This window comes from Sebastes umbrosus, chromosome 13 (genome assembly GCF_015220745.1).
Source record: "Sebastes umbrosus isolate fSebUmb1 chromosome 13, fSebUmb1.pri, whole genome shotgun sequence".
NCBI lineage: Eukaryota > Metazoa > Chordata > Actinopteri > Perciformes > Sebastidae > Sebastes > Sebastes umbrosus.
Genome location: NC_051281.1, coordinates 19,662,171 through 19,688,180, shown reverse-complemented (window position 1 = coordinate 19,688,180; position 26,010 = coordinate 19,662,171). Strand labels below are relative to the sequence as shown.

Here is a 26,010-nt window from a genome sequence, read left to right as displayed (position 1 = left end):
ATTTTCACATATAAATATAAATTTATTTTGATTTTTTAAGTAGGATTTTATCTTTTAAAAGCCTTTTATCTTGCTCTGCGTGAGAACGTTCGATGTGTACAATAGATTTTTCATATTTTTTTGGGCTTATCTTTCTTATTTGTACAAACATTAGGAGCATTCATTTGATACCCGAGGTTGTCATCCCTCTTCACATACATTGCAAAAAGGAGTAGGTGCAAAAACAAACAAACTGACATTCTCTCTCTCTCACACACAATTATACATTAAAGGTTGAAAATAAGCAAAAATACTTGTTACAATTCCAAACATTTTTTTCAGTTAGATATAATCGATTGTTAGTGTGCACTCGGTGTAAATATTCTAACTAATGAGACACGCGGCTGACAGATGTAACGAGCATGAATTAGAAAAAATGCAAATACATCCAAACAAAGCATTTCACATCACTGCAGCTGTTGCTGCTCAACAGTTGAACCAAAGCCACTTAAATCCTTTTTTGTAAACGTGCAGAAACATTAAACTTGGAGACGTCCGTGCTTTACAGTTCACGTGTTTGGTGATCGAACAGGCTCTTTAAACAATGTGTGGAGATTTAACACCTCGTCGTCAAGCACAAACACATCACAGAAGCAGCGCGTATTCATGATAAAGCTCTTATCAAGGAATAAAAAAGCTGTTTGCTGGCAGCCGTAAGACTAGAGGGGAGTTTCAGAAAAAATTCCTGTACAAAACAGACCTCCACCCTTCTGCAGGAGTTCATCTTAGGCTCCACACATGCACACCTCCATGCCAAACAGAGATACTAAATACAATCAATTCAAATGCATGGCTCCTTGTGATCAGTAATGCAGCATATATGTGGACAAAGTCTCCAAAACTAAAGGTGGTGTTGTCCATGTTTTTAATTGAATTAAAGGCTGCAGGATGACAGGTGTGGATGTTGGCTGATGAGATGAGGTGAGCACCACCTCTGCTTCTGCACACAGCAGTGAACACTGTGTAGGTCTGCAGCCTTTAAGAGTGCATCTCCAGTTAAGGACACATTTGCTTCTTGTTTGAGTAATAGACAGTGGTAGAAAAACAGAGTCGAGATGGATATATGAAAAACTCAACTCGCGGAGGGATTCATGTGGCACTTGAAAGGTTACAGAGGGTGTGATGACTCATTCGCTCCTCTGGATGGCACGTCAAACACTTGTGATGCTTTTAAGCATTGCAGGATGAGCTGTGGTTAATGTCACCGTTGATTTCACCACATATATTATTGCCGATTTCATTCGCGGTGTCATAGATTGTATCGTCTAGCATGTCGTACGTCGTTTCATTAGGCATGTCGTCTGTTGAGTCGCTGGCTGTGTCGTGAGCTCCGTCAATAGCCGGCTCTTCGCGTGCGGCGGGGCTGGGTGACTTTCCCATCGGCCTGTTCTGTGGCGAAGTGGAGTTGCACATGAGACACAGGAGAGAGGAGCAGTTCCAGAGGCCCTGGGTCATGCTGGAGGAGAAGAGCCTCCGACACGGATGACAGAACTGGTAGAAGACGAGCATGAAGAAGATGGCGATGGCGTAGGCGACCAGCAGCTGCAGCATCAGCAGCGGGGCACAGATGAACTGGTAGAAGTCCGTTTTATAGATGTACCACAGCAGAAGCAGTGAGGCGTTCTCCACAAAACGCAGCATGTAGTACACGGCCATGCGATACCAGTTCTGGGACTTATTGATGAGATCCGGGTCGTTGAGTTTCACCTGCACGGCCGACCAGCAGAACATGTTGATGCCGGCGTAGAGGAAGGTGAGCAGGCAAAGCACGATGGTGGTTCCCACCCTGGTCAGTGTTTTTTCTATATTCTCAGGGAACGGAGAGTGGCTCTGCCAGAACAGGATCCACGGGTAGAGGAAGAAAACCAGGAAGTTGAGCAGAACCACGGGAAGGACCCAGAGCTGCAGCACGGAGCTGAACAGAACCAGAACCACCACGCGAGTGGCGATCTCAAAGCTCCTCCACAGGAAAATGCACAGATAAGCCATGGGGCGGACGTCCACTTCATAGTCATCATATTTTATCTTAATGGCCAGGATGTTGCAGCGCAGCGCTCCGTACACAATGGACAGGAGGGAGATCACCATCAGTGTGCCTGACATTGAAGAAGAGAGACACCATCAAGGTTGATTTTGGTTCATATTTCAAAAAATACTTTTGTTTTTGTTTAGCAACTTTTAAACTGCCAGTATCATGCGTGTTCAGCTATAAGTCTGACTTCTCATTTTGTCAGTCTAACAAAGTATAAAGCTGTCAGGAACCCAAAACACATGGAAATGACACTGGTGCCTAAAAATGTACAAACCTTGCGTGATAATCTTTCAAAATATGATTATAAAATAGTTCAACATTGTAGAAATATATTGTTTTACTATTTATATACAGAAATAAAACTATATTACAGTCTATGTTATGGTCTACTTATATAATGACATACTGTGTAAAAGCACTTTCAACTGGTTTTCTCAGCATGTCTCACGTGATTAATGAATAATTTAAATATGCTCCGTGTATTCACTGATGATTAGATAAAACTCCAGAGGGTTAAAACAACATTCAGGTGCTCATATGGACATTCAAACAGGTTTTGCTCGCTGTAAGCAAAGAAATAAAATAATTATATGGCTTTAAGCTTTTCTCCTGTTCATATTGGCCATTCAAATATTTCTTCCTAACATAGTCCCAGTGCGAGTGAATCTAATATTAATACATTCCCAAGATTATCTGAAGTTAATATGGGACTTCAGTCTGAGTTAATTAAATCAATCTGTCTTTCACAAAGGGATTAGTTTTTACAGTTTTGTGAATGCTTACAGACTAAAAGTGAATGCCTTAAACAAAGGCACCAAATGTACAAAGACATTTTTGCTTTGCACTTTGTTTGCATTTCTGCAAGACACTACACACTGTTTCTTACATTAGACACACACATTCAAGAATGAAATCTCTTTCAATGATTGGGGAAACACTTCTGTTCAAAATGCAAAACATTCCTGAAATTGGCAACACCCACCTAGACACAAAACACTTATACACTAATTGAACACCAATTAGTCTGATCCTTAGCACTACAAATAGACCTCAGGTAAGCTCACCTCTTATGAATACATCAGTGTGTTGTTGCTGCTTTGAAAGAGAAGTTCAAACGGTGCATGTGTGAATCATTTGGTGGCAAAAATGTCTTTTTGAAAAAGGATTGTTTGGTTTTGATTGCAGAGTTTCATTTTGACATAGAAGTGACATGTTTATCTCAAACTGTTGTTGTTATTTGGCTTGTGTGTACAGTTTTGACACAATGACCCAAATTCTGCAACAGTAATTGCCAGTATGAACAGGAACAATGATTACAGCAAGCAAAACCTGTTGAAATGTATAAATGAGCAATTGTGAACTTCTCCTTTAAAAGGCCCTGAAGCTCACCACATTCAGGCTGTTAAATCGGTAAGCGTGAAATAGAGGTGTCTGACCTCCGGGAGCAGAGGAAACAAGATTTATGTATTTATAACATCTTTCATTTTGTCCTAATTCGAGGACCAGATGTCCTAGTTTGACTTTTGTGTGAACCTTCACTAAATCTCTCTCAGGAATCGAAATACTGGCTCCCACAAAGAGTTGGACGGCCAGATCTGCACCGACTGGCAGCGAGAATCACCATTTTCCATCCTCGATATATCAGAGAGGTGGTTACATAACACCACTTTGACTCATGAAAACACCATCCTCTTATTTCCAATATGGCACTTGACTGATCAGCCCACATCATGGTGGAGCTGTGAACTGGCAACGGGGGATTGAAGGTACACGTGACCATAACAATCAGAGTGTGTGTGTGCCACCTCCTCCTCCTCACCTCTTCCGATGGAGACCCCCTGCTGCAGGACGCAGATGTAGAGCTGCAGGGTGAGCTGGGGGGCCGATCCCAGGAAGGCCTGAATGACAGAGGTGCGGGCGAAGGCTGCTCGGTGCGTGAACAGCTTCCCCTCCGCCTGCCCCACCTGCCGCTCCACCTCCTCAGACTGACCCCCGCGAGGCATCTGCTTCTTCCTGGTGATGCTGACATACGGCTCCTCCACACGGCCCACACTGCCATAGATACAGAACGCCTCCAGACACCTGCAGGAACAACAGCAGCAGCAGACTCAGTGAACGGCTGCAGATAACTTTTCATTATGATTTATTTGCAGATTATTCTTTTTCCACTGTAATTTAATTTATTAGGCTCCCCATTAGATTAATAAAAACATATAACTCAAAAAGAAAATTAAAACAGCAACCCACAGCATACAAAAACAGACAAACCGAAAGAAACAAGACTTTACAAGAGTTATCAGGCTCAGTTGTGCTCAGGGATGCACCAATCCAACTTTTTCAGTTCCGATAGCGATACCCGGGCTTTAGGTACCGGCCGATACCAGTGTTTAATTAATAAGCTGTATGCGTCACTGTGAGGAAGTGACTGGGATCATTCTTTTATGTGTAAGGAGACATCAGGCTTGACTTAAACATTGCTCTCTTGACTTCGTAAAACAAAATGTAACAAATAAATTTATACATATAAATTTACTGTATTGTTATTTATTATTAAAATAATAAATTATACACCAGAAACTTGGTAAAAAAAACGTCAAAATTAACAGGAATAACATTTCAAGTGTAAACCTTTTTAATGCAGCAACAAATTGGTTAAAACTCAAACAGGAATTCAAATTACAGTGTCTAATGTATATAGTATATAAACATAGAACTGAGTTGAATAGATCAGCTCCATTGTCACCGATAACCGATCCAACTGTTCGAGTCAGTATCGGTGCATCCCTAGTTGAGCTAATCTGCATCGCGTTTTCTCAGTTATATGGCCACACTAGAAGGCCCTTTATCATGTTTTATCTAAGGGGCATCCAAGAGGGCACTTTTGCAGCATTTTTACAGAAAACTGAAGCTATTTAGGGCAGCAACTAAGGCGTATTTTAATTATTGACTAATCTATTAATAAATGATTGATTCATGTTTTAGTCTATAAAATGTCCATCACAATTTCCTAGAGCACAAGGTGACATCTTCAAATTGCTTGTTTTGTCAGAACACCAGTCCAAAACCAAAATATATTAAGTTTACAATGATGTAATAAAATAAAAGCAGCAAATACTCACATTTGAGGAGCTGTAACCTGAGAAAAACAGGCACTCGATAAATGATTCACACTATTAATGGTTAAGAAAACTGATTAATTTAGTCTTTCAGCTCTTAGTGCCTTTCAAAGTACTTACTTTAAACATTAACAGGGCTTTAATAAAAAAAACATTATGATGCTTAATTGATTGTTTCAGCACTAGCTCAGTTAGGATGATTTTTTTTTAACATGTAATATTCAGCATCAATATCTATTGGTACATGTACGCCTGCATGTAGCTCTCTGGTATTGTGAATGTCTAAAGAGATGTCAGTCACAGTCAGTGTTCTGCCAGTAGATGAGCGTGGGTCGAGGTAAGGTCAAGGCAGCGCTGATGCACAGAGCCAATAACGCAGCAAGGCAGGAGGAGTTAAGCCACAGGGGCGCCGAGGGACAGCCTGTTTATCAGCTGGAGTGGCACGCACAGTTAACACATCACTGACTTGATTAAAAAAATATAAATAAATGAAAGTGTAAAAGTTGAGTCTGCCAGCAGCTTTTCAGATTTTAAACAAATTACCAAAAATGTCATTGAAGGATGAAGAGATAAAGATCAGTCCCACACTCAGTCTCTGCTGAGTTCAGCATGTTGTAAAGTACTCTAAGAAATCTATGAATATGCAAATATTGCTCAATTAAAAAGTTTAACTGCTTGATGTCTCAAACTTCACTGAAAAGTCCACTCAGTGTTTGTGACCTGGAGGTTCAAGTTGCCACATCACACTTATGTATTGGTTCCCAAATTAGTTTAAATGCCACAAAATCAGCTCGTACACGTCGTCTTAAACTCCGATTTTAAGGTGAGGACTGACAAACTTTCCTCTTTCAGCAGATTAAAGTGAGAAAAAGGCTTCTGGTGTCAAACTCTGCACAAACAAACATCATTCTGTATTATTACTTCCAAGTGAAGGAGTGAGGAGGGGGGACTTTAAATGGTATTAAAGCTGCAGAAAAAAGGCTAAAGTACGTGGACCTTGAGTTCAGATTATTTAGCCAAAGGCCAGCAATGTACTTTATCTCTTAACAGACAGATTAAACTCAACTTGTTCTGTTTAGAGTAGTGAAAGAAGAACTGATCACACAAGCCCAGCATACACTCATGAGGAATTAGATTAAGGTTTCTAATTAGATCAGAAGCTGGAATGTAGAAAATAAAACAAGTAGAGTGTTTTTAACCAGCCGTGTCACTGCTGGTATGACACTAAATGATAAGCAGTCTGTTTATGATATTAGAAGTGTTGTTTTGGGCAGATGATAAGAGGAAGGGAAGTGCAGCTGGCGCTGTCGGCAGGAGAGACATTTCCCTCCCTAGTTGTGTTGTCAGAGATAAGGAACCGACGGTGACCGGGTGCTATTCTTAGATCTGCTCTTGACTAAGGAAAGATGTAGAAGTCTAGTAATCATCTGAACGCACTCGAGGGGAAACAGGCCAGGGTCAGATCCACAGAGGCCACCGCTGGGGAGTCAACAAGCTGCCAGAGATGTCTGTGCAACTGGTCGAGCAAAGACAAAAATAAAATATGGATGTAACTGGGTCATCATATATATAACCGTCTATCAGTTGCTAAGTTTATACCTTCAAACTTTATATCCTTACCGAATAGTGGCTAGCCAGAAGTGCATTTAACTGTTAAACTCATTTAATCAATTATTTAATCCATAAAATGTCTCCAAAGTGCTTTTTCGTCCAAACAACAATCCAGATATTGAATTTATGATGACATAAAACAGAAAGGCCGCACACTTTACATTTTAGGAGCTGGAAGTAGTGCATAATGAATAACTGACTTAAAATTATCAAAATAGCTGGATGGTTTTCTGTCAATTGAATTATCAATTCTTTCAACTGAATAATCTGCAGAAGAATCCACTAAATGTCTGAAAATAGTAGAAACAAGCAGCATATATACACATTTGAGAAGCTTGAATTAGGAGGCATTTGGGCTTTTTTCTTACAAAGCAACTAAAAATCCATTGAAAGATGCGTTGGTAGTGACACCATCCTACGAGTCATATGCTCAGTAGATTCACTATTTTTGGACCTTCTGTATAAAAAAGTTGCTGTTTAGATTTTAATAATATCTTAGAAACAGGTTTATGAGGGAAAAAAGTGTCTGCACACTGAATTAAGATATTTTTTGGATATATTTTGTAGGATTACTGTGACTGTCATTTTTTCAGCCACTAATATTTTGTCTTTGTCTCGAGTCCTGTCAGGAGTTGTACACGTAATGATGTAACCAGTTTGGTGCCTCGCCCTCTGTCATATTGTCCATTGCAGCGAAGATGAGTTAAAATGTGCTCCTTATTTTCATTCATGTACTTTTCATTTTCTACTCTGTGTTTTATAAAGTTTACTCTCGTGACCGTGAAGTTACATTCCGCCATGTGCCAACCTTTTCTTTAAAATCAATACAACCTTAAATGCCCCAAATTTTGCAGATTAATTTGCTGTCAATCTACTGATAATGGGTTTCCATTGCAACAATTGTTATATCTCTTTTTGGCCATCAGCCCCAAACTCAAAGAGATTAATGTAAGACAAAGTAAAGCAGCAAATTGTCACATTTAAGAAGCTGAAATAATCAAATGTTTGGACTTCTTTTCTTCAAAAATTTCACAAACGATTACTCAAATACCAAAAAATAGATGTACAAATCGATTAATCTACTGATCGTTTCAGCTCTAGGTCACTTATTGAAGGAGATGAATGGGTTTTCAGTCATTGCTCCTGCTGTTTGCCAACATTGACATGCTGCATGTCTGACAGCAGGGAGTTTCTCTACATGCAGGATTAGGCTCTTATAGCTGAGACAGATGGTCCCAGCAGGTCAGGCCAGCGGCTTACACACACAGAGAAAGAGCAGGCCTATTAATGTTTACATGTTTAATGGTTCATCCATCAGTGTGTAACAGTATGGCAGCTTCTTCTTCTCAGAATCAGAATCGTGTTTATTGCCAGGTGTAAGAGGTATACATAGGAATTTGCTTTGGTTTTGTTGTTGCAAATAAGCAGTAAATAACAAAAGAATAGATAAAAACGTTCTTCTTCGTGTGATGTAATGTCCCTTCAGATGGAGCAGGCATGAATAAATCAGCTGAAGATGACGAAACTGTGAAGGAGGAGGAGACCTCATTGAAATACAGTCTATACAGTGGTGGCCACCAGCTGTGTGGCTGTACAGGCTCTATGGAACATATCGATAAGCATATTGATCAGCCTTTTATTTCCCAACTACAGTGTGCACATACATATTCATTGCAGCAGCATGCATGATTGCAGCCAGACAGAGAGACAAAAGGCCCCGAGAAAAATGAAAACAACAGCATGTGCGCAATGCATCCATCAATGCATGCATCAATGCATCCGTATAAGCAGTTTAAATGCGTAAAACAGGCCGGAGACATGTTTTAAGGACAAAAATCCCCAGTGGAGACGACACCACAGACGTTTCATCACGTGATCACAGTGATTAGGACCATGATTGCATCCAGTGCTTGTTGAGTGAGAGATAAACAAGCCAGCAGCACTGACCTGACTATGGGTCCGAGCTGCAGGATGTGCAGCAGCAGCACGAGAGGTCTGTCTCTGCTCAGGTCCCGGTGGATGAAGGTGAGGGTCAGCTGCACGAGCACGGACGGCACGAGCGTGAAGAGGAGCGTGAGCCCCTGCCAGATCTGGTCTCCGGCTGAGCGGTACGTGGAGCTGAGGTAGAGAGCTGCAGTGGTCTCGGCCGTGAACAGAGACACCGACACAAAGATGGAGCTGGGGAGGCGCATCCTCACTCACTCCTCCGCCATCTGGAGGGGAACCTTGTATCCATCACGTACCGGGACCACCGGGATCACCGGGCAGTCGGTCACTCACCCAGCCGGAGGAGGAGGACACCGCTGCAGCTCATCTGCGATGTAGAGGCAGGCAGGATGTTTTCACAGTCAGGTCAGGTGTTGTCCCGCAGGGAGACTGCTGGGGGCGCACCACGCAGCGCGCTGTGCGCTCGCGAGAAAGCGCCTGTCAAGAGAGAAGAGACCCGAGACCCCCTGCAGACTGCAGACAAGATTTACTGATTCCACATTCACATTTTGTAGTGCCTTCCAGTGGAGACTGGTGGACATTTTCTAGGTAGGGCTGTGCCACATCCAATCAATTTCAGCAAACATCCCGGTATGATTTAATGCAAAAAAAAATGAAGGTATCAAAAACACATTACTACTTCTCAGTTAAATAATCAACAATTATTTTATTCCAACAGGAAGAGTAAATAATGCTTTGAAAAACACAACAGTATAAAATGTACTCAGTGGTGAAATGTAACTAAGTACTTAAATACAATTTTGAGGTACTTCTACTTTACTTGAGTATTTCCATGTTCTGCTACTTTCTACTTTCTACTCAACTACATCTCAGAGGGAAATATTAGACTTTTTACTCCTCTACATTTATCTGACAACTTTAGTTACTTTACAGATTCAGATTATTAATACAAAATATTATCACATTACAATAAAATTACACATATTACTGGGTGCATTCCATATTTAAAACACAAATATTGACAATTTGTATAATTTTATTATAATTATAAGTAGTAGTAATTTTTTTGTGTGTGACTCAGGGAGGGCGGCTCCCTAGCGCCCTCTATTGGCCGGCCGCCACTGGAAGAGACCGAGACCCCCCCTGCAGACTGCAGTCAAGCAGTGGTGATGGTTCAGACTCTGAGCTGTTATTTTACTCATCAGACACATCATACAATTCTTTCAAAGGTCTTTTTATTAATTGTCAATCATCAATAGAACAGTCACTATACAGAGAAAGTTATTTTTGTTTTTCTGAACGACACTCACCCAGTGACACAACACATCAATCAATCATACCTGACAACAACATCCACACAGACAGCCACAGCTGGCCACAAAAGAACTAACTGATTCTCAATCATGGATACATAAAATTCAAATTGTAGAGAATACAACACAGGGTGGAGTATCCACAAATAAATCATGAAATAATAATAAAAAGAAGAGAATTATTTTTTAATTTGTATATATAAATACATACATACACACACACATATATACACGCATACATGTATACATATACACACACAGATATATATACATATATATTCACAAATATATATATATATATATATATACATACACACATATATACACGCGTACATGTATACATATACACACACAGATATATATACATATATATTCACAAATATATATATATATATATATATACATACATACACATACATAAATACACACATATACATACATACACACACACACACACACACACATATATATATATATATATATATATATATATATATAAATAGAAGAAAGACACATCATATAATTAAGTAAGGAATTTATTGTTCTTCTCTTTTGAGTCCAATTTAAGCCTACTGATTCTATTTGGTAAATTTGATCTGAAGTAATTTAATTCTTCATTATTGAATTTGGTAACTACATGACTCTGGTGCGCTTCTTATTAATAAGAAATCTGTGCAAACAAATAATTTCTCTCAGGAAAGATGATGATGTTAAATTGAACACAAAAACAGAAACCCTTAATTTGTTTTTCAATCAGACACTTTCATAGCCAAATAATAATCATTTAGACTAGACTAGACGCAGCACACACACACACACACACACACACACACATAAACAGCTCAGAAATGTTCCACAATGTGCTCAATTAGCATCAGGAAACTACTTTGATTTGCTATTATTCACAGCCATTTTTTCATCAATTTGAGCCATGATGGTGTCCAAAATGTTGCCCAAAGCATTTTCAGTGTCCAAAATTGTCAATAATTTTTACTCTGAGAGATGTGATCATATCCAAATGCTAGAGATTAGTTTCTAAAGCCTCAGTATCACATTTATGTAAAGCAATCCTCCGTCGACTGTAGTTTGTAGAACTGAGGAGCATCTTGAACAGATTGCATGAAAAGAACATTTAATTCTCACACTGGGAAAAAACATTTTTTACAGTCTCACAAACCTGCAGTCTAACATACTGTGGTTATTTTACACAGGGTAAAAGTCATAACAAATCACACACACTGAACAATTCAAAGATCCCACTAACACAGTTTGAAACATCAGATATACAAACAGCTGTCACACGGTGTAACCTTGGCTCAGTAATATTGGTTGACACAATTAATAGGACAATAATCTTCAGTAGTCTCCCTCATCATCTGTCGATTGTACCCAACTTTTGGGGTCTGAGGAGAGGATTATATTCTATAAATTAGACATGAGGAACATTTTGGACTCAATATTTTAAAAATGTGTCTGTTTCTGCAGCTCTGTGAGGCTAGATGTTAACCTCAGCACACTGCCATGCTCAAAATGACAATGTTAACATACTGATGTGTTGCAGGTATATTGTTTACCATGTTCAGCATCTTTGTTCAGCATGTTTGCATGCTAACATTATCTAATTAGCACTAAACACAAAGTATATCTGGGGTTGATGGGAATGTTATTAGTTTTGCAAATATTTGGTCATAAAGCAAAGCATTGGACACATTCACATTTTGACCCGATGATGGCGCTAGAAGAACAGTTTAGGAAAGTTAATCCAATTTCATCCTGAGGGGGCCGTGATTGTGTGTACCAAATTTCATGGCAATCCATCCAGTGTGTGTGGAGACATTTCAGTTAAAAACTTCATGGTGGCGCTAGAGGAAAAGTCACTAAAGTCATTAGGATTCATCCACTGGGGATCGTGAATGTATGTATAAAATTTCATGGCAATCCATGTAGTAGTTGTGGAGATATTTTGTAACTGCCATCCCTAGAGCCATATAGTGCAGCTAAAACTAAATGTGGTGGCCAGACACACATTTCAACTTGGGGTGGTTTTCACTGGTGGAGCTTGACCTCATGACCTCAGTATTTATAAAATCCAGACTACAGCCCTGTGGGAAATAGTAGGAGGGATTTTTTTGCCTCTGAGCACAGTACATGAATTTCGAGTTGCCTGTCTCACTACAAGAACAACTAATTTCTCAAAAGGTCAACTCCATCTTATCCTCTGGTTGCAGTTCAGCATCTTCACCACCATGAGGCGACAGAAGCCCGCAGGCTTGCCAGCAGCTGTCCATGGTGCTGAAGGAAATGTCAGACATAGTATTTAATGTTCATATTTGTTAAACAAATACACACTAAAATATCTTTAACTATGGGGAATTGACTGATTGTAGCCCGATAACTTATTAGCATTCTAAGTGCATTTACTGAAGTACTGTCGGCTACTTGAGTCAATTTGAGATAGTTTACTCGAGTATTTCCCTTTTCTGCCACTTTATACTTGTGCTCCAGTCTCTTTTTTACTCCACTACATGTATCTGACATGCAGCTGTAAAATAAAGTATCACATTTTTGAAATACAACGCATTGTGATTAAACCACTGATTCCACAAAAAATAAATTTCCCCTTTAAACATCTCACAGGGTTTCATTTAAAAAAGAAAAAAACTGTTCGAGGCCCAAAGACGTCAAATTATCCAATAATAATAAAAAACAGTAAAGATTAGTCCCAGCAATGACAAGACAATATTATGTAACTGAGTTTTTTCTTATTTTCTCTCCCATTGATCATCTCATGCCCGCTCAGATTTATCTTGTGATAGTTTGGAGGGGCCGACCCCATAGGTTGGGAACCTGCTGGACTAAACTACCTGATTGTATATAAAGAGGTTGAAACACCTTGAGCAGTTACAATGGTAAAATTCTGCTTATACATTAATCACTGCGAACGATCTAATATCATAAATGATAATCAGATACGGGGGTTATTTTTCTGTAGAACGAGTACTTTTACTTTAATACTTTAAGTACATTTATCTGACAATACTTCTATAACGATCCACTAGGCCTGAGACTAGGCTACAAAACAATGGCCCTGTTCAGACCTGGTGATCTGATCATAAGAGTCTCCCTCTGGGGCAGATTTTAGGATTTTTCAATAATAATCTTTATTTATATAGCACCTTTAAAAAAAAATCAAATCTCACAATAATCTCATAGAATAAAGAATGATGCATCGCTGTGTTTTAAACCACCAAACTCATGAGATGTTCAGCTGTATCACAGGTAACAGCATCAGTCGTGTTCATTACAGCTTTCTTTTCCTCAAGATAATTAAAATGGTTATCTGAGTCGAGGTTGTGTGAGAGAAGCTTTGCATCACATTTTTTTCCTAATTAATCAAGAAAGAGATAAAAAAGAGGATGAATGCCATGGGGACGTATGAACGTGGAAGCAAAGGTCATCTTATGAATATAGAACTATAATTTAATTTTTGTTCGTTAAAAAAAGGCCAAAATGAATGCAAATTGAACCAAGACTTTTCTATGTGTTTATTTTGAAATGGAAAGACACGGAGGCTGATGATAATGGAGAGAGGGAGAGATGGTGAGGAGGTCGTCTTGACATCAAGGGAGAACAGAAGTGGATGCAGTTGCACTCAGAGCTGTGAAAAACATAATTTGGTTCAATGTGGTCCATCTACATAATACTTGAAGTAGCAGGCAGGGGAATCAGTATCAGCTTGTTGAGTCTGTTCCTGTTTGTGAGTTCAGATAAAAGCAGACATTTTACTTTGATGGCCGTTTTTCTCTCAAATTATACACATTTTGGGGGGGAAATACTCCTGAATATTATCAACTCTGCAGCATTTTGTTCTTTGAAAACATATTCGGCAACAGAGGAGTCTGGAAAATTAAAATGGTTTAAGTCACGCTTAGAGAGGCATATTTTCATCTGCGCTATCTGCTGCTTTGATACAGGAAAACTCAATTAGCATTTATATTAGAGAATGATTTAAAGCCCAAGTGGCTGATACACCAGCAAATAACGCCGCCATGTCTCCAGTGTGATGCGGGGACCTTTAATTAACTATGTGTAGGTGAAAGGTTTAGTGGAGACTAAAGACATTTTGAACATGGAAACATAATGATTTGACCTTCACCTCACTTACTTCTTTAGTGACCGCTGAAGGTCAGCGGTGACTGAAACTGTGTAATACTTCAATGCATGCTGTAGCACTTTGGCCGTGATTTATTTCAAAAAGACCATGTAGTATACCACTTACTAACACTGGAGGGGTACAGACAAATACATGATAGGCAAACCACATAGTTCCTTTTTTAAGGTTTGAGATACTGATATAACGAGGCTACATTTGTGTTTTTACTTTGGGCAGAACAGAGTAGTCCTGTAGCTTCTATGTTACTTACACATTATGGGGTACAACATTGGGGTTATAGGGGACTATGTGGATTGACACTGTTGTTACACAGAGTGCAGTTCATTGTTGTGATTGAGTACAGGAAGTAGAAAAAAAGGTTTTCAATATGTATATATATTAGGGCTGTCAAAGTTAATACGATAATAACGCGTTAACGCAAATTAATTTTAATGGCACTAATTTTTTTTAACGCATTAATACAACTTGCGATTTTTAGGTTGTAGCAGGCTCATTTGTAGAGTGAAGATAGAAAGGGGTCCCTTGACCTCTGACTTCAAGATATGTGAATGTAAATGGGTTCTATGGGTACCCACGAGTCTCCCCTTTATAGACATGCCCACTTTATGATAATCACATGCAGTTTGGGGCAAGTCATAGTCAAGTCAGCACACTGACAGCTGTTTTTGCCTGTTGGGCTTGAGTTTGCCATGTTATGATTTAAGCCTATGTTCTATGCTAAATGCAGTACCTGTGAGGGTTTCTGGACAATATTCGTCATTGTTTTGTGTTGTTAATTGATTTAATAAATATATACATACATTTGTATAAAGCAAGCATATTTGCCCACTCGCCCCATGTTAAATACTTGACAAATCTCCCTTTACAGTACATTTTGAACAGATAAAAAAATGTGTACTTAATTTGCGATTAATCACGATTAACTATGGATAATTATGCGATTAATCATGATTAAATATATTAATCGATTGACAGCCCTAATATATATATGATGAGGTTACTAAAGGAAATACAGCTGAACTGAAAAGAGCAGCCAAGGCTTCACTGCTACAGTATGTCCTATCCCAGTAAAGGACACCAAACATCACTGAATAATTGAAATATGATAGGACAAGCTATGGGTCATTTCATAATTTTCAAACTCAGCATGTCTCTTCAAACTAAATTCAAACAATTTCCAAAACATTGTCCACCTGAGCTGCTACTGTATATGCACACTGAAGAGGGGATAACTCCAAATCATATCAAGGTGACTACCAGATTTTATTGTTATAAATTCTGAATTACATTGAGGAGCGTTTAAACCCATTTTGCCTCTCAACAATAAAGTTGAAACAGATCTGTCTATATTCCCTATATAGACATGTTTCTCCCTCATCTTCACAGCTCTCCTGTAGCGCGTAAAATGACGCACCCAACAGCAGGAGGTCATATAGTTTATAAAGTCAGTCACCAAACGCACCATGCAGGAGACACCAGACTCTCCATCCTCTCTCTGTGTATAGGCTGCTATGTCTCTGCAGGAGGACAGCAGCAGGGTCCTGGTCCTCAATGTCTCCACAGCTGGAGAGCAGCATCACCAGTACAACATCTGGCTCCCTGGTATCTCCATCGTTGCTGTCTATGGGATCATCATCATCGTGGGTCTGGTGGGAAATGTCACGTTGGTGAGGACGTGTCTGCTGGTGAAGTCCATGAGGACGGTGCCCAACCTGTTCCTGTCCTCTCTGGCTGTGGGCGACTCGCTGCTGCTGCTGACCTGCGCTCCGGTGGACGCCAGCAGGTACCTGGTGGACCAGTGGCTCTTCGGCCGCGTTGGATGCAAACTGATCCCCTTCATCCAGCTCACCTCGGTGGGAGTCTCCGTGTTCACCCTCACTGCTCTCTCCGCTGACAGGTAGGGATCTTATGCTTTTATGCAGTATCACACTTCTGTTGTTCCAATAATGCATCCACATGATGGGTGCAAACTCCTGTTTTTTTTATGCATGCATGGCTGCAGCATTACATTAAATAGACATACTGTATTTGAGAAGTCTTCCATCATTTTATGCACATTTCCCCACAAAAGAAAGTCTCTAAAATGTTTTAATTATTTGTTTTTTTTCATGTTTATTTATGGCTCTTCATTTACATTTTCTGCACATTTTATTTGAAACGACTGTGGAAATCAATGACTACATATAAACTCAATTTACTAAACTGCAAAAGTAACTGCCTCAGAATATCATGTTTTCCACATAATCAGTACCATATTATTGTACTTTAGTTTAAATAAAAATCAGTATCACACTTCTGTTGTTCCAATAATGCATCCACATGATGGGTGGAAACTCATGTTTTTGTATGCATGCATGGCTGCAGCATTACATTAAATAGACATACTGTATTTGAGAAGTCTTGCATCATTTTATGCACATTTACCCACAAAAGAAAGTCTCTAAAATGTTTTAATTATTTGGATTTTTCATGTTTAAGGCAGACTGGTAGGGATCTTTTGCTTTGAAAAAGTGGTATTAACTTCTCATCTTATTGATTCCTTAAACATGAGGTTTGTTTAGATTAAGTACAAATCAGTATCACACTTCTGTTGTTCCAATAATGCATCCACATGATGGGTGCAAACTCATGTTTTTTTATGCATGCATGGCTGCAGCATTACATCAAATAGACATACTATATGCATCATTTTATGCACAATTCCCCACAAAAGAAAGTCTCTAAAATGTTTTAATTATTTGTATTTTTCATGTTTATTTATTAAGCTGGCTCTTCATTCACATTTTCTGCACATTTTATTTGAAATGACTGTGGAAATCAAATGACTACATATAAACTCAATTTACTAAACTGCCTCAGAATATCTGTTTTCCACATAATCAGTACCAGACTATTGTACTTCAATTACAGCCCAATACCACATTTTGCTGTTTTATTCCTCAGCATGAGGTCTAAACCCTCTCCATGCTACCAGGAATTAAAATACTGATTAATGTATTTATTAGTGAAGTCCAAATTAATCCAGAGCACACTCATAATAAAGTTTTGACAACAAAAAAGTCTGTAAAAATATCTCTATATTGGCCTTCTTCATAATTCAATTTTATTTGATGTATTTTTTATTTCCTGTCATGAAGCTCCTTCTCCATACTGCTAGGAATGTGTATGTGAAAAAAAGTAGCAATACCCCAGTGTAGAAATACTCTGTTAGCAATAAAAGTATTAGCATCAAAATAAACATATAGTACCAACAGTAAAAGTACTCATTGTGCAGAATGGCCCATTTCAGAATACTGTTATATTATTGGATTATAATTATTGGTACATTAATGTATACACTACTTTAAAGGTGCTCAATGCAGAATAGCTGCTAGCAGCCTGAAAGATCCAGATACAGAAGGGTCCAGATCAGCTTTTTTGTTGTCTTACAGTAAAATGTGTTGGGAGCTGCCGACAGCTTTCAGTATTTTCAGCAGCTCTTAGCTTCTGGGAGCAAAAAAACCCATTTAATACCAGTTGTGATTAATAAACTTTCGTCCTTGATCTGTAACGCATCCTATCCAGGAGCTAATATTATCTACTGTGGTACCTGTTTCCTTTCATCCAAAGCCTAATTTAATTTCCTCTGTCAGGTAAGGTATCAAAGGTTATCTTTATCCCAAACCTTCTCTGCAGGGGCCCCTCTGTTGTAAATTAGAATATCAGCCACATTATTCTGCAGTTGCTTTTGATTACATGCGTAATGAAGAAACTATAATGAGGTAATCAGTTCAGTCCATCCTGATACGATCAATCTCTACACATATTTCTCTTCTCCGTTCAGGTACAGAGCGATAGTCAGACCTCTGGACATCCACAGGTCAAGCGCTACACTCAGTGTCTGTTGTCGAGCGGGTGCCATCTGGCTGCTCTCTGTGACTCTGGCGATTCCTGAGGCCGTCTTCTCCGACCTGCACACCTTCACCACCAGCCACACCAATGAGACCTTTGTGACCTGTGCGCCCTACCCCCACGCCGGGGATCTGCACCCGAAAATCCACTCCACCGCCTCCTTCCTCATCTTCTACATCATCCCGCTCTTCATCATATCTGTTTACTACTGCTTCATCGCTCGCAGTCTGATCAGGAGCTCTGTGGACATCCCTGCTGAAGGACACCTGCACCTCCAGAAACAGGTTTGACTGCTATTCATTTATTTATCTTATTTAGAAAGTGCTCTTCATAGACCACTTTCTACTTTCTCACATCTGAGGCTGATGGGAATGTCATTAATTTAGCAAGTTTTTGGTCATAAACCGAAGTACTGGACAAATTTAAATGTTGACCTGATGATGGAGTTAAATGAAAAGAGGAACACCAAAGTTATAAGGATTTATTTGCAGGGGGAATGTCTGTACCAAATTGTATAGCAATCTATCCAATAGTTGTTGAGCAATTTCATTAAAGACGATATTGTTAAAGTGCTGGTGGCGCTAGTGGAAAAGTCAAAGGATGACCTTTGACCCATGAGGGTTCATCCTCTGGGAACGCTGAATGTCTGATTTCTTCTCTCGCTACTCTCCTGTCAGATCAAGTCCAGAAAGCGTCTGGCCAAAACAGTGCTAGTGTTTGTCAGCTTGTTTGCCGTCTGCTGGCTGCCCAGTCATGTGATCTACCTGTACCGCTCCTACCACTACGACCAGGTGGACACCTCGCTGGGCCACTTCATCGCCAGCGTGTGCGCTCGTGTTTTGGCCTTCACCAACTCCTGTGTGAACCCATTCGCCCTCTACCTGATGAGCAAAAGCTTCAGCAAACACTTCAACAAGCAGCTCCTGTGCTGCACTTCTCCCAGACGCTTGTACAGTCAGAGCAGTGGGAGCACAAATGTAACCACCGTCTGAAAACATCTGTGTTTTCATAAACTTCATAACAACCTGTGCTTCAGCAGGACAGGAGGTATGTTGATCGTCTTCTTACCTCTGATTTAGCCAACTTCAGTGTGATGAATGAACACAGTTACAATCATTTGGCCTTGTCAAGTCATTTCTTATTCATTTTAATTTTCACTTCTCATTTACCTTTTTTTTTTACAAAACACCTAGAAATAATGTAAAGTGTTTAGCTGTCAACTATCCAGTGGAATCCACAGAAATATGTAGCCGTTCTCACTCCCAGGGCGTCAAATACCGACGCTTTGTCACAGCCGTCGGCCTCCAATACTTCGATGGGTCCAACAAACATAAGGCTTGATCCAGGAGTCCACTGTTCGTGTTCCATGTGTTTCACTTTCACGTTACAATCCGCTGTTCGTTCATGTCCTGTGTTCACGTCAAGTCACATTTTTACTGCACAAACATAGTCATTTTAAGCTCATCCATGATGTTTTTTCCTAAACCTAACTAAGTGGTTTTGTTGCCTAAAGCTAAGCAAGTGTTTTTGTTTAATTCAAAATGATAAGCATGTGTTTAGTGCGAAGGACAAAGTGACGCAGAGGGGTCTGACAAAGCATCAGTATGGGACGAATTGGGATGAGAACGCGTTGCAATAAGAGGTGATTCTTTGATAGTTGGTAAGTTTTCTCTGTTTGTATCTCTGATGAAAATGAAACTCAATATGATCGTGTAAAAAAAAGATAGATTCGATCAATCATTTATAGTGGAAACCATGCATGAAAGGCCAGACATCAGCTTTATTGTGCTTGTTTCTATCTGCACAGTGCCATTATTAAAAAAGATGACGACTGCTGGAGATAAAGCAGAAGGTCCCTCTGACATTTGAGGGATCAATGGTTGTAAAATATTCTGAACATCCGCTGCTCTGTATAGTAGAGAAGTTTTATTGGCCACTCACAACTGTTTGTCAAATGTTAGGTTACTAGAATTGTCAAATGCCATTGTGTAGAGATGTTTTTGTTACATTTTATGTGTTAGTTAATGGTGTGTTGGTTGGCTGTAGCCCCCTCTGTATAGTGAAATTTCAACAGCCATTTGTTATTTTTATTTTTTTTAATTTAGCTTTATGTTGATGTGTAATACTGTACATGAACTTAAAGTAACCAGGTGACAATACTAACATGCTGATATCGATGAGTCTTGTTTCTTGATAAATTACTTGTAATATATTGGTGATAAAAGTTTAACAGTGTAGTTACATCGTGTGACAATTATATATATATATATAATCATGTGTAAATGTGTTGTTGTTATGGTCTTCACCATGAATAGGTTGATATTTATGTTCAGTCAAACTTTATTTGAGATGTATGACCCGTGTGATTGTGATCTGTTAGCTGTTAAAACTCAATGAATAAAACTTGAATTGTGAACTGTGGCTCTGCTGCACATCTCTCTGCAGAGTAAAAGACTGATGCATATCTGACCTTTTACCATGGAGCAAGTGACTGGAGCTAAATATTACATTCTTTGAATTATTGATTTTATTGCATTGGATCTTCTCTTTGTATGTAACCTGCACCGAAACCCACTGTAAACGATGGCTTCAAAGAAAATGTCAACATCCAAGTTGTTTAATCTAATATGCCCTCTGTGTTTAAACACCTTCAGAGGTCGCTTTGTACTAGATGAAATACTTTCTCACAGGTACAGCAGTGGTGACCACTGAATCTATGAGCAGCAGGAAATCCATCAACACACACACACACACACACACACACACACAGACACACACAAATAAACACCCAAAATCACAACATATATCCCTTTTTCAGAACTTTTGCTGAAGGCCGAGGCCTTTCTTTGCCGTTTGGGTAATGACACGTCAAGTCAAATCAGCTCAAACAAGATTTTTCAGGTCTCTGCAGAGGTGACCTTTCAGGGTGGCATTTGAATACGGGAAATGAATTCCCCTTCAGCAACACCGGCTACGAAACTCCCTCAGTTCATTAGATCCTTTTCTCTTACTGCTGTTTTCAAAATGTCATATGTACTTAACTTTGCCTTATCCTGTAATCCCTAATTGTATCATGTGTATCAGATTTGACAGTGCTACACAAGTCTTGCTGGTTTTATACCTATTTTGTAAGTCCATCAAATTTAAAACAATTTAAAACATCACACTTTATTCACTAAATGTTCTCAGCTATATGCCAGTTGTTTCCTTATAGTCCATTGATTACTTGTGTGTCTTATAGTATAATAAAGGCTCGGGCCTTTGGAAACAATTGATCTAGCTTGGGTTGGCAGATATGGATATTATACTGGTGAAAGAATCACGGCAGAGAGGATATTCAGGTCAGTAGTTTTTATTGCACATTATAACATACATGACTGCATATTACTCTACTGTTCAAAAACCCCAATACAAATATTTAAGGCTAACAACTACTGCACACACAGATCAGAAAACTAACATGAAGTAGTGACCAGGCGGTAATCTCAATGATAATAAGAATACAAAACAATATTACAATCATCTTTTTAACATATTTCTTAACAAAATACAGTATCTACTCTAAGTGGATACAGAGATTTACCCCGTATACCTATTTGTGAGATCCTCCATAATATAAAGTACTCCCACGATTTAGTTTTGCTCACAAAAAATGGATCAAAATTGATGCAGCAGAACCAGAGATATCGTCTTTTTTGTTCCACACATGCTTCCTCTTTGTCGAAACCTGTCGCCTACATTACCCACAATGCAACTCGACCACCTCAAGCAGAGAAGAGGAGCGTGCTAAACTTCACACCCCCAATTTATTTATTTTTTTCAAACTTGTAGTCTTCAACAGACACTGACTCAAGTGACATCACTTGAGGCAACGTATCAGATTCCGCGCAGCTCCCACTGGAGCCAAAAAAAGGCTTCATACAAAGTTATAAAAATAAAAAGTATAAAAATATAAAACCCTGATACATTAAAGTAGCAGCAATATGAATATCTTTGAACTTCCAACAATTGTATCCAAAGAATATACCATGAGTAATTACAATTATTATAATATCAAAAGCAACCCTGTTACAAAATACAGATGACTTCCTAAATCCCATTCCCTGAATGTGGATGTCTTTTTTCACTTTGTCTTGTTAGTCAGGGGCAAGGCACAAATGTGAAGGACAACTTTATATGGCACACAAGCCCAGTAGCAGAGTAGAGACGTCTCATTGGTAGAGGAGGTAGTCCTTGATACTGTGAGGGAGGGGGAGGCCGGAGACTCTGTGGAGACGACTCCGTCCCAGACTTAGACGAATACAGAACCGACAGAGCTCAGACAGAGCGTATGGACCTGGGCAGAGATAAAGGGTAGAGTTTTTATACCTTGAAATAAATAAACTGGGTTTATATAACATGCATGGATGTCCACAAAATAGGCCTACCTTTTTCCTGCAGTGCGACTCTCACTGCGCTGTTTGGCGATGACAGCTCCAGAGGAGTCTTTCCCTCTGCGTTCCTACAACACCCATCAGCCCCAAAGTCCAGCAGAAGATCCACAATGTTGGCTCCTCCACCTCGAACTGCAGCATGTAAAGGACTGTCCTGCCCACACCCGATTTTAACATCTGCTCCTACATGAGCACACAAATGGAAACAGTTAAACACCAGACTGAAGTAAATAAATCAGAAGAGCCAAATTATGCGATTTAGACCTTAAACATCAAAACCATCTATGTGTCCTCACTGATGTCTTATTTTGTATATTTTTGCTTTTTAAAATGACAAAAGGATTAATCGATTGTCAGAATAGTCAACGCTGGATTTTCTTTCAATTGACTAATTGTTGCAGCTTTAATTCATGAATTCTATAGGCTGTATAGTTTAGAAAACACAAAATTGTCAGTCATCCTACTTTGGATTATACTACTTATATACTCTCCCTTAACATAGTGTACGTTGGCACAGAGTGTGAATGATCTACTAGGGACACATGGATAAGTTTGTTGTACACGGTATGAAACCTCAGTATATTGATTTGATCTTGTTTAATAATGAATATGCAGCAAGAATTAGAATAAGTTGAACATAACATATACAGCACAGGGAAAGCATATTTTCTTTACAGTGAAAAGGGGTTCTTGTCGCAGTTTAGGTACAAAGTCAGTAAGAAACTCTCTAATGTCCTGTGCTACCTTTGGTGTGTTTTTAGTCCTCTAGGATTTTTTTATTTAACTTGTGTAAAACGTCTTCGAGTATTTTGAAAAGTGCTCTATAAATATAATTATTTGTATTATTGTTAGAAATCTGAAGTGAAACCAAAAAAAGGCAACATAGATGGGATTGAATAAACAGCTCTCTGTGATTGTACCTGACTTTTTGTGACACTGCAGAGTTATCTTATACATTACCTAAGTATAGCAGCACCCCGACACATCCTTCAGCCTGGGCCTTGCAGGCTGAATACAGCGGCGTCCCCACCACCTCCAGCTCCATGTCAATATGAGCTCCATATGACAGCAGCAGCTCCAGACACTCTGCGTGACCTGATGGAGAGACAGCATCAGAATCTGTGCACTCAAAGATCCACGTCTTTACACTTATATACATCACACACACACACACACACACACCTTTCTTAGCAGCCTCGTGGATGGGTGATGCCAGCAGGTAGGGGGTGTGGATGGTGGCACCATGCTGCAACATGAGCCTGACACAAGCAGCACTCCCGCTACTGCAGGAGTTGAAGAGAGGTGTGGCACCATCTATTGTTACTCCCTCCACCTATGGGGAGATATAAAAGGAAAGATAATGACACTACTGCCGAAAGAGCTGCACAGACACATACAAGCACATATGACACACATAAACTAACATTCTAAACTCACTTCTTTCTAACTACACGACCACACCCCTAGATGTGTTTTTTTTATTTTCAAACTTGTAGTCTTCAACTAACGCTGACTCAAGTGACATCACTGAGGTTAATTAATCAGATTTTGCAGCTCTCTCTGGAGCCACAAAATACTTTATACTACTCATTTTACATATGCAGTAGTACTCCCCAAAACCTTTAAACAGGTAACAGAGATGAGTAAAATGAGTGGAGTTCCCCTTTAAAAACATTGTGTAATACTGTTTTCTTTACAAATTCAGTCAAAAAGGATGGATTAAGTGTTTCTTTTTCATTTTCTCAATAGTCTTGAGGGTGGTTTTACATGTCTGAGACCAACTAGTAATATGTAAAAGGAGGGAGAATCCTTACATTCATGAATATTTTTTCTGCTTCCATAAATTGTTTCTGATGAATCTAAAATTGGCCACGTTAACAATATAGAGAGCCTAAGTCCCACCCCTTCCGGTGGACCACCATGGGACCTTATTTCAGAAAAAATATGCACCATAGTCAATGTCAAGGGACAATCATTTTTTTTTATCCCGTTTGAATTGCGCCATGAATCACGCGTATGATGTTTGTCAATTTAAAACATTCACTGAGCAGTTTCACACAAAACTAAATGATACTATGACAAACAGTGATTTTTTTGACTTGCAAAATGATGTTTTATATTGAAAAACATCATATGTGTGATTCATAGCGTAATTCAAAAGGGATCAAATAAATATTTATTTCTCTCCGTTGACTGCCGTTCACATTTTAAGGAGGCAGCAGTATTTCAGTCCGTAGGAACTTGGCTTGGGAACCAGAGGGTCAGGGTTTCAAGTCCTCACATGGACTTAGTACTAAGTGTGGACTAATAGCTGGATACTTGAGCACTGCTGAGGTGCCCTTGAGCAAGGCACAAAACCCCCAACTGCTCGGAGGACCTAACAAAATAAGTGTGTGATACCCAAATCTGTCCATTTTGTCATTCCTAAAATAAACATAAAAACACCCCAAAAAGAAGCATGTCTTTAAACTGAAAACAAAGTGTTCTTACATTTGCACCATTGTCCAGCAGGAACTTGGCACAAGCATAATGGCCACCAAGGCAAGCTTCATGGAGAGGAGAGACTCTGTCCATGGTGAGTGTGTCTACGTAGTGGCCCTGCAGGGGATCAGAGAGGATAATACTGTCAGACACAACCGTGGATGTGCTGTGCATTGTGTGCACACATCAAAAGACACTCAATTTTACCTGAGCGATGAGGCTTCTCAGGATCAGCTGTCTGCCGTGGCAGGCGGCTTCATGGAGAGGAGATCTATCGGACCAGAAGTCTGAGACACAAAGAGAAAGATCAGGACGGTTTCCACATTCAGAAAACACACAGATATGCTCATTGCCAGCTGGTCCTGCTCTCTGTCTATTGTAATGTTAAGATGACCTCATTTGAATACATGTTTCTCTGGCTTTTCAGGGTCACCCCAACCCCAAACACCAACAACCCAAGGTTTTGTTGGCTACTGCAGAGCCGAGTAAATAATCTTTACATGCAAAGTTTTCATCTCTCAACCAATCTGTAAACCTGACAACAAAATTGTAACTTTTAAGAATCAAAAAACTATGAGGACACTTGCCTAAGGCAAAGATGTGCAAAGCTAAACCACACTTTCACTTCAAAGTTTGTACATTTTCTCAAGAAATAACAAAAGTAATCCAATTAATTTCCCTCATAACACAACCAAAATGAGCTGAAATGGCCAAAAAGACAAATAAAAAACTTACCAGCCATCAGTGAGTTGCATGCAAACCCCCCATACATGTACAGGGGCCTCTGCCAAGGTTGTGAGTACAGGGAAACGTCAGTTTGAACAGCAGTCATGATGAAAATGAAATAACAGAAGATTCCTCCACGACTGTCCAGGACTCAAGCTCTTCCAGGCGGATACACAAACCTGAAGTCGGCCTTCCTCCCTCTCTTATCTGGGTCCTTGGCCACCTCCCCCACATTACCACCTCCCGC

At 39.5% G+C, this 26,010-nt stretch overlaps 3 protein-coding genes across 3 annotated transcripts; 1 reads left to right on the top strand and 2 right to left on the bottom strand.

Moving 5' to 3' along the window:
• Position 1: 1 nt before the first annotated feature.
• xk (X-linked Kx blood group (McLeod syndrome)) lies at positions 2-9,426 on the bottom strand. Its single transcript, XM_037789863.1, has 3 exons — positions 8,746-9,426; positions 3,891-4,153; positions 2-2,135 (listed from the first exon to the last, which is right to left on the bottom strand). The coding sequence occupies exons 1-3, from the start codon at positions 8,988-8,990 to the stop codon at positions 1,210-1,212; spliced, it is 1,434 nt and encodes a 477-aa protein (XP_037645791.1). The 5' UTR covers positions 8,991-9,426; the 3' UTR covers positions 2-1,209.
• Positions 9,427-15,715: 6,289 nt separating this feature from the next.
• Positions 15,716-20,404, top strand: LOC119500526 (gastrin-releasing peptide receptor-like). Its single transcript, XM_037790299.1, has 3 exons — positions 15,716-16,129; positions 18,056-18,407; positions 18,801-20,404. The coding sequence occupies exons 1-3, from the start codon at positions 15,744-15,746 to the stop codon at positions 19,113-19,115; spliced, it is 1,053 nt and encodes a 350-aa protein (XP_037646227.1). The 5' UTR covers positions 15,716-15,743; the 3' UTR covers positions 19,116-20,404.
• A 1,055-nt stretch (positions 20,405-21,459) lies between these two features.
• Positions 21,460-25,913, bottom strand: asb11 (ankyrin repeat and SOCS box containing 11). Its single transcript, XM_037790181.1, has 7 exons — positions 25,773-25,913; positions 25,245-25,324; positions 25,047-25,154; positions 23,739-23,889; positions 23,517-23,651; positions 22,551-22,739; positions 21,460-22,459 (listed from the first exon to the last, which is right to left on the bottom strand). The coding sequence occupies exons 1-7, from the start codon at positions 25,867-25,869 to the stop codon at positions 22,335-22,337; spliced, it is 885 nt and encodes a 294-aa protein (XP_037646109.1). The 5' UTR covers positions 25,870-25,913; the 3' UTR covers positions 21,460-22,334.
• Between the last annotated feature and the right edge of the window lie 97 nt (positions 25,914-26,010).

Coding starts and splice junctions, on each gene's coding strand:
- xk (XM_037789863.1), bottom strand. CDS start 8,990: ATGCGCCTCCCCAGCTCCATCTTTGTGTCGGTGTCTCTGTTCACGGCC. Junction 4,154..8,745: donor CAGCTCGGACCCATAGTCAG/GTCAGTGCTGCT, acceptor TTGTTCCTGCAG/GTGTCTGGAGGCGTTCTGTA. Junction 2,136..3,890: donor GGGGGTCTCCATCGGAAGAG/GTGAGGAGGAGG, acceptor CTTCAATGTCAG/GCACACTGATGGTGATCTCC.
- LOC119500526 (XM_037790299.1), top strand. CDS start 15,744: ATGTCTCTGCAGGAGGACAGCAGCAGGGTCCTGGTCCTCAATGTCTCC. Junction 16,130..18,055: donor ACTGCTCTCTCCGCTGACAG/GTAGGGATCTTA, acceptor TTCTCCGTTCAG/GTACAGAGCGATAGTCAGAC. Junction 18,408..18,800: donor ACCTGCACCTCCAGAAACAG/GTTTGACTGCTA, acceptor CTCTCCTGTCAG/ATCAAGTCCAGAAAGCGTCT.
- asb11 (XM_037790181.1), bottom strand. CDS start 25,869: ATGACTGCTGTTCAAACTGACGTTTCCCTGTACTCACAACCTTGGCAG. Junction 22,740..23,516: donor CGGGGTGCTGCTATACTTAG/GTAATGTATAAG, acceptor GTGCTCATGTAG/GAGCAGATGTTAAAATCGGG. Junction 22,460..22,550: donor AGTCGCACTGCAGGAAAAAG/GTAGGCCTATTT, acceptor ATCTCTGCCCAG/GTCCATACGCTCTGTCTGAG.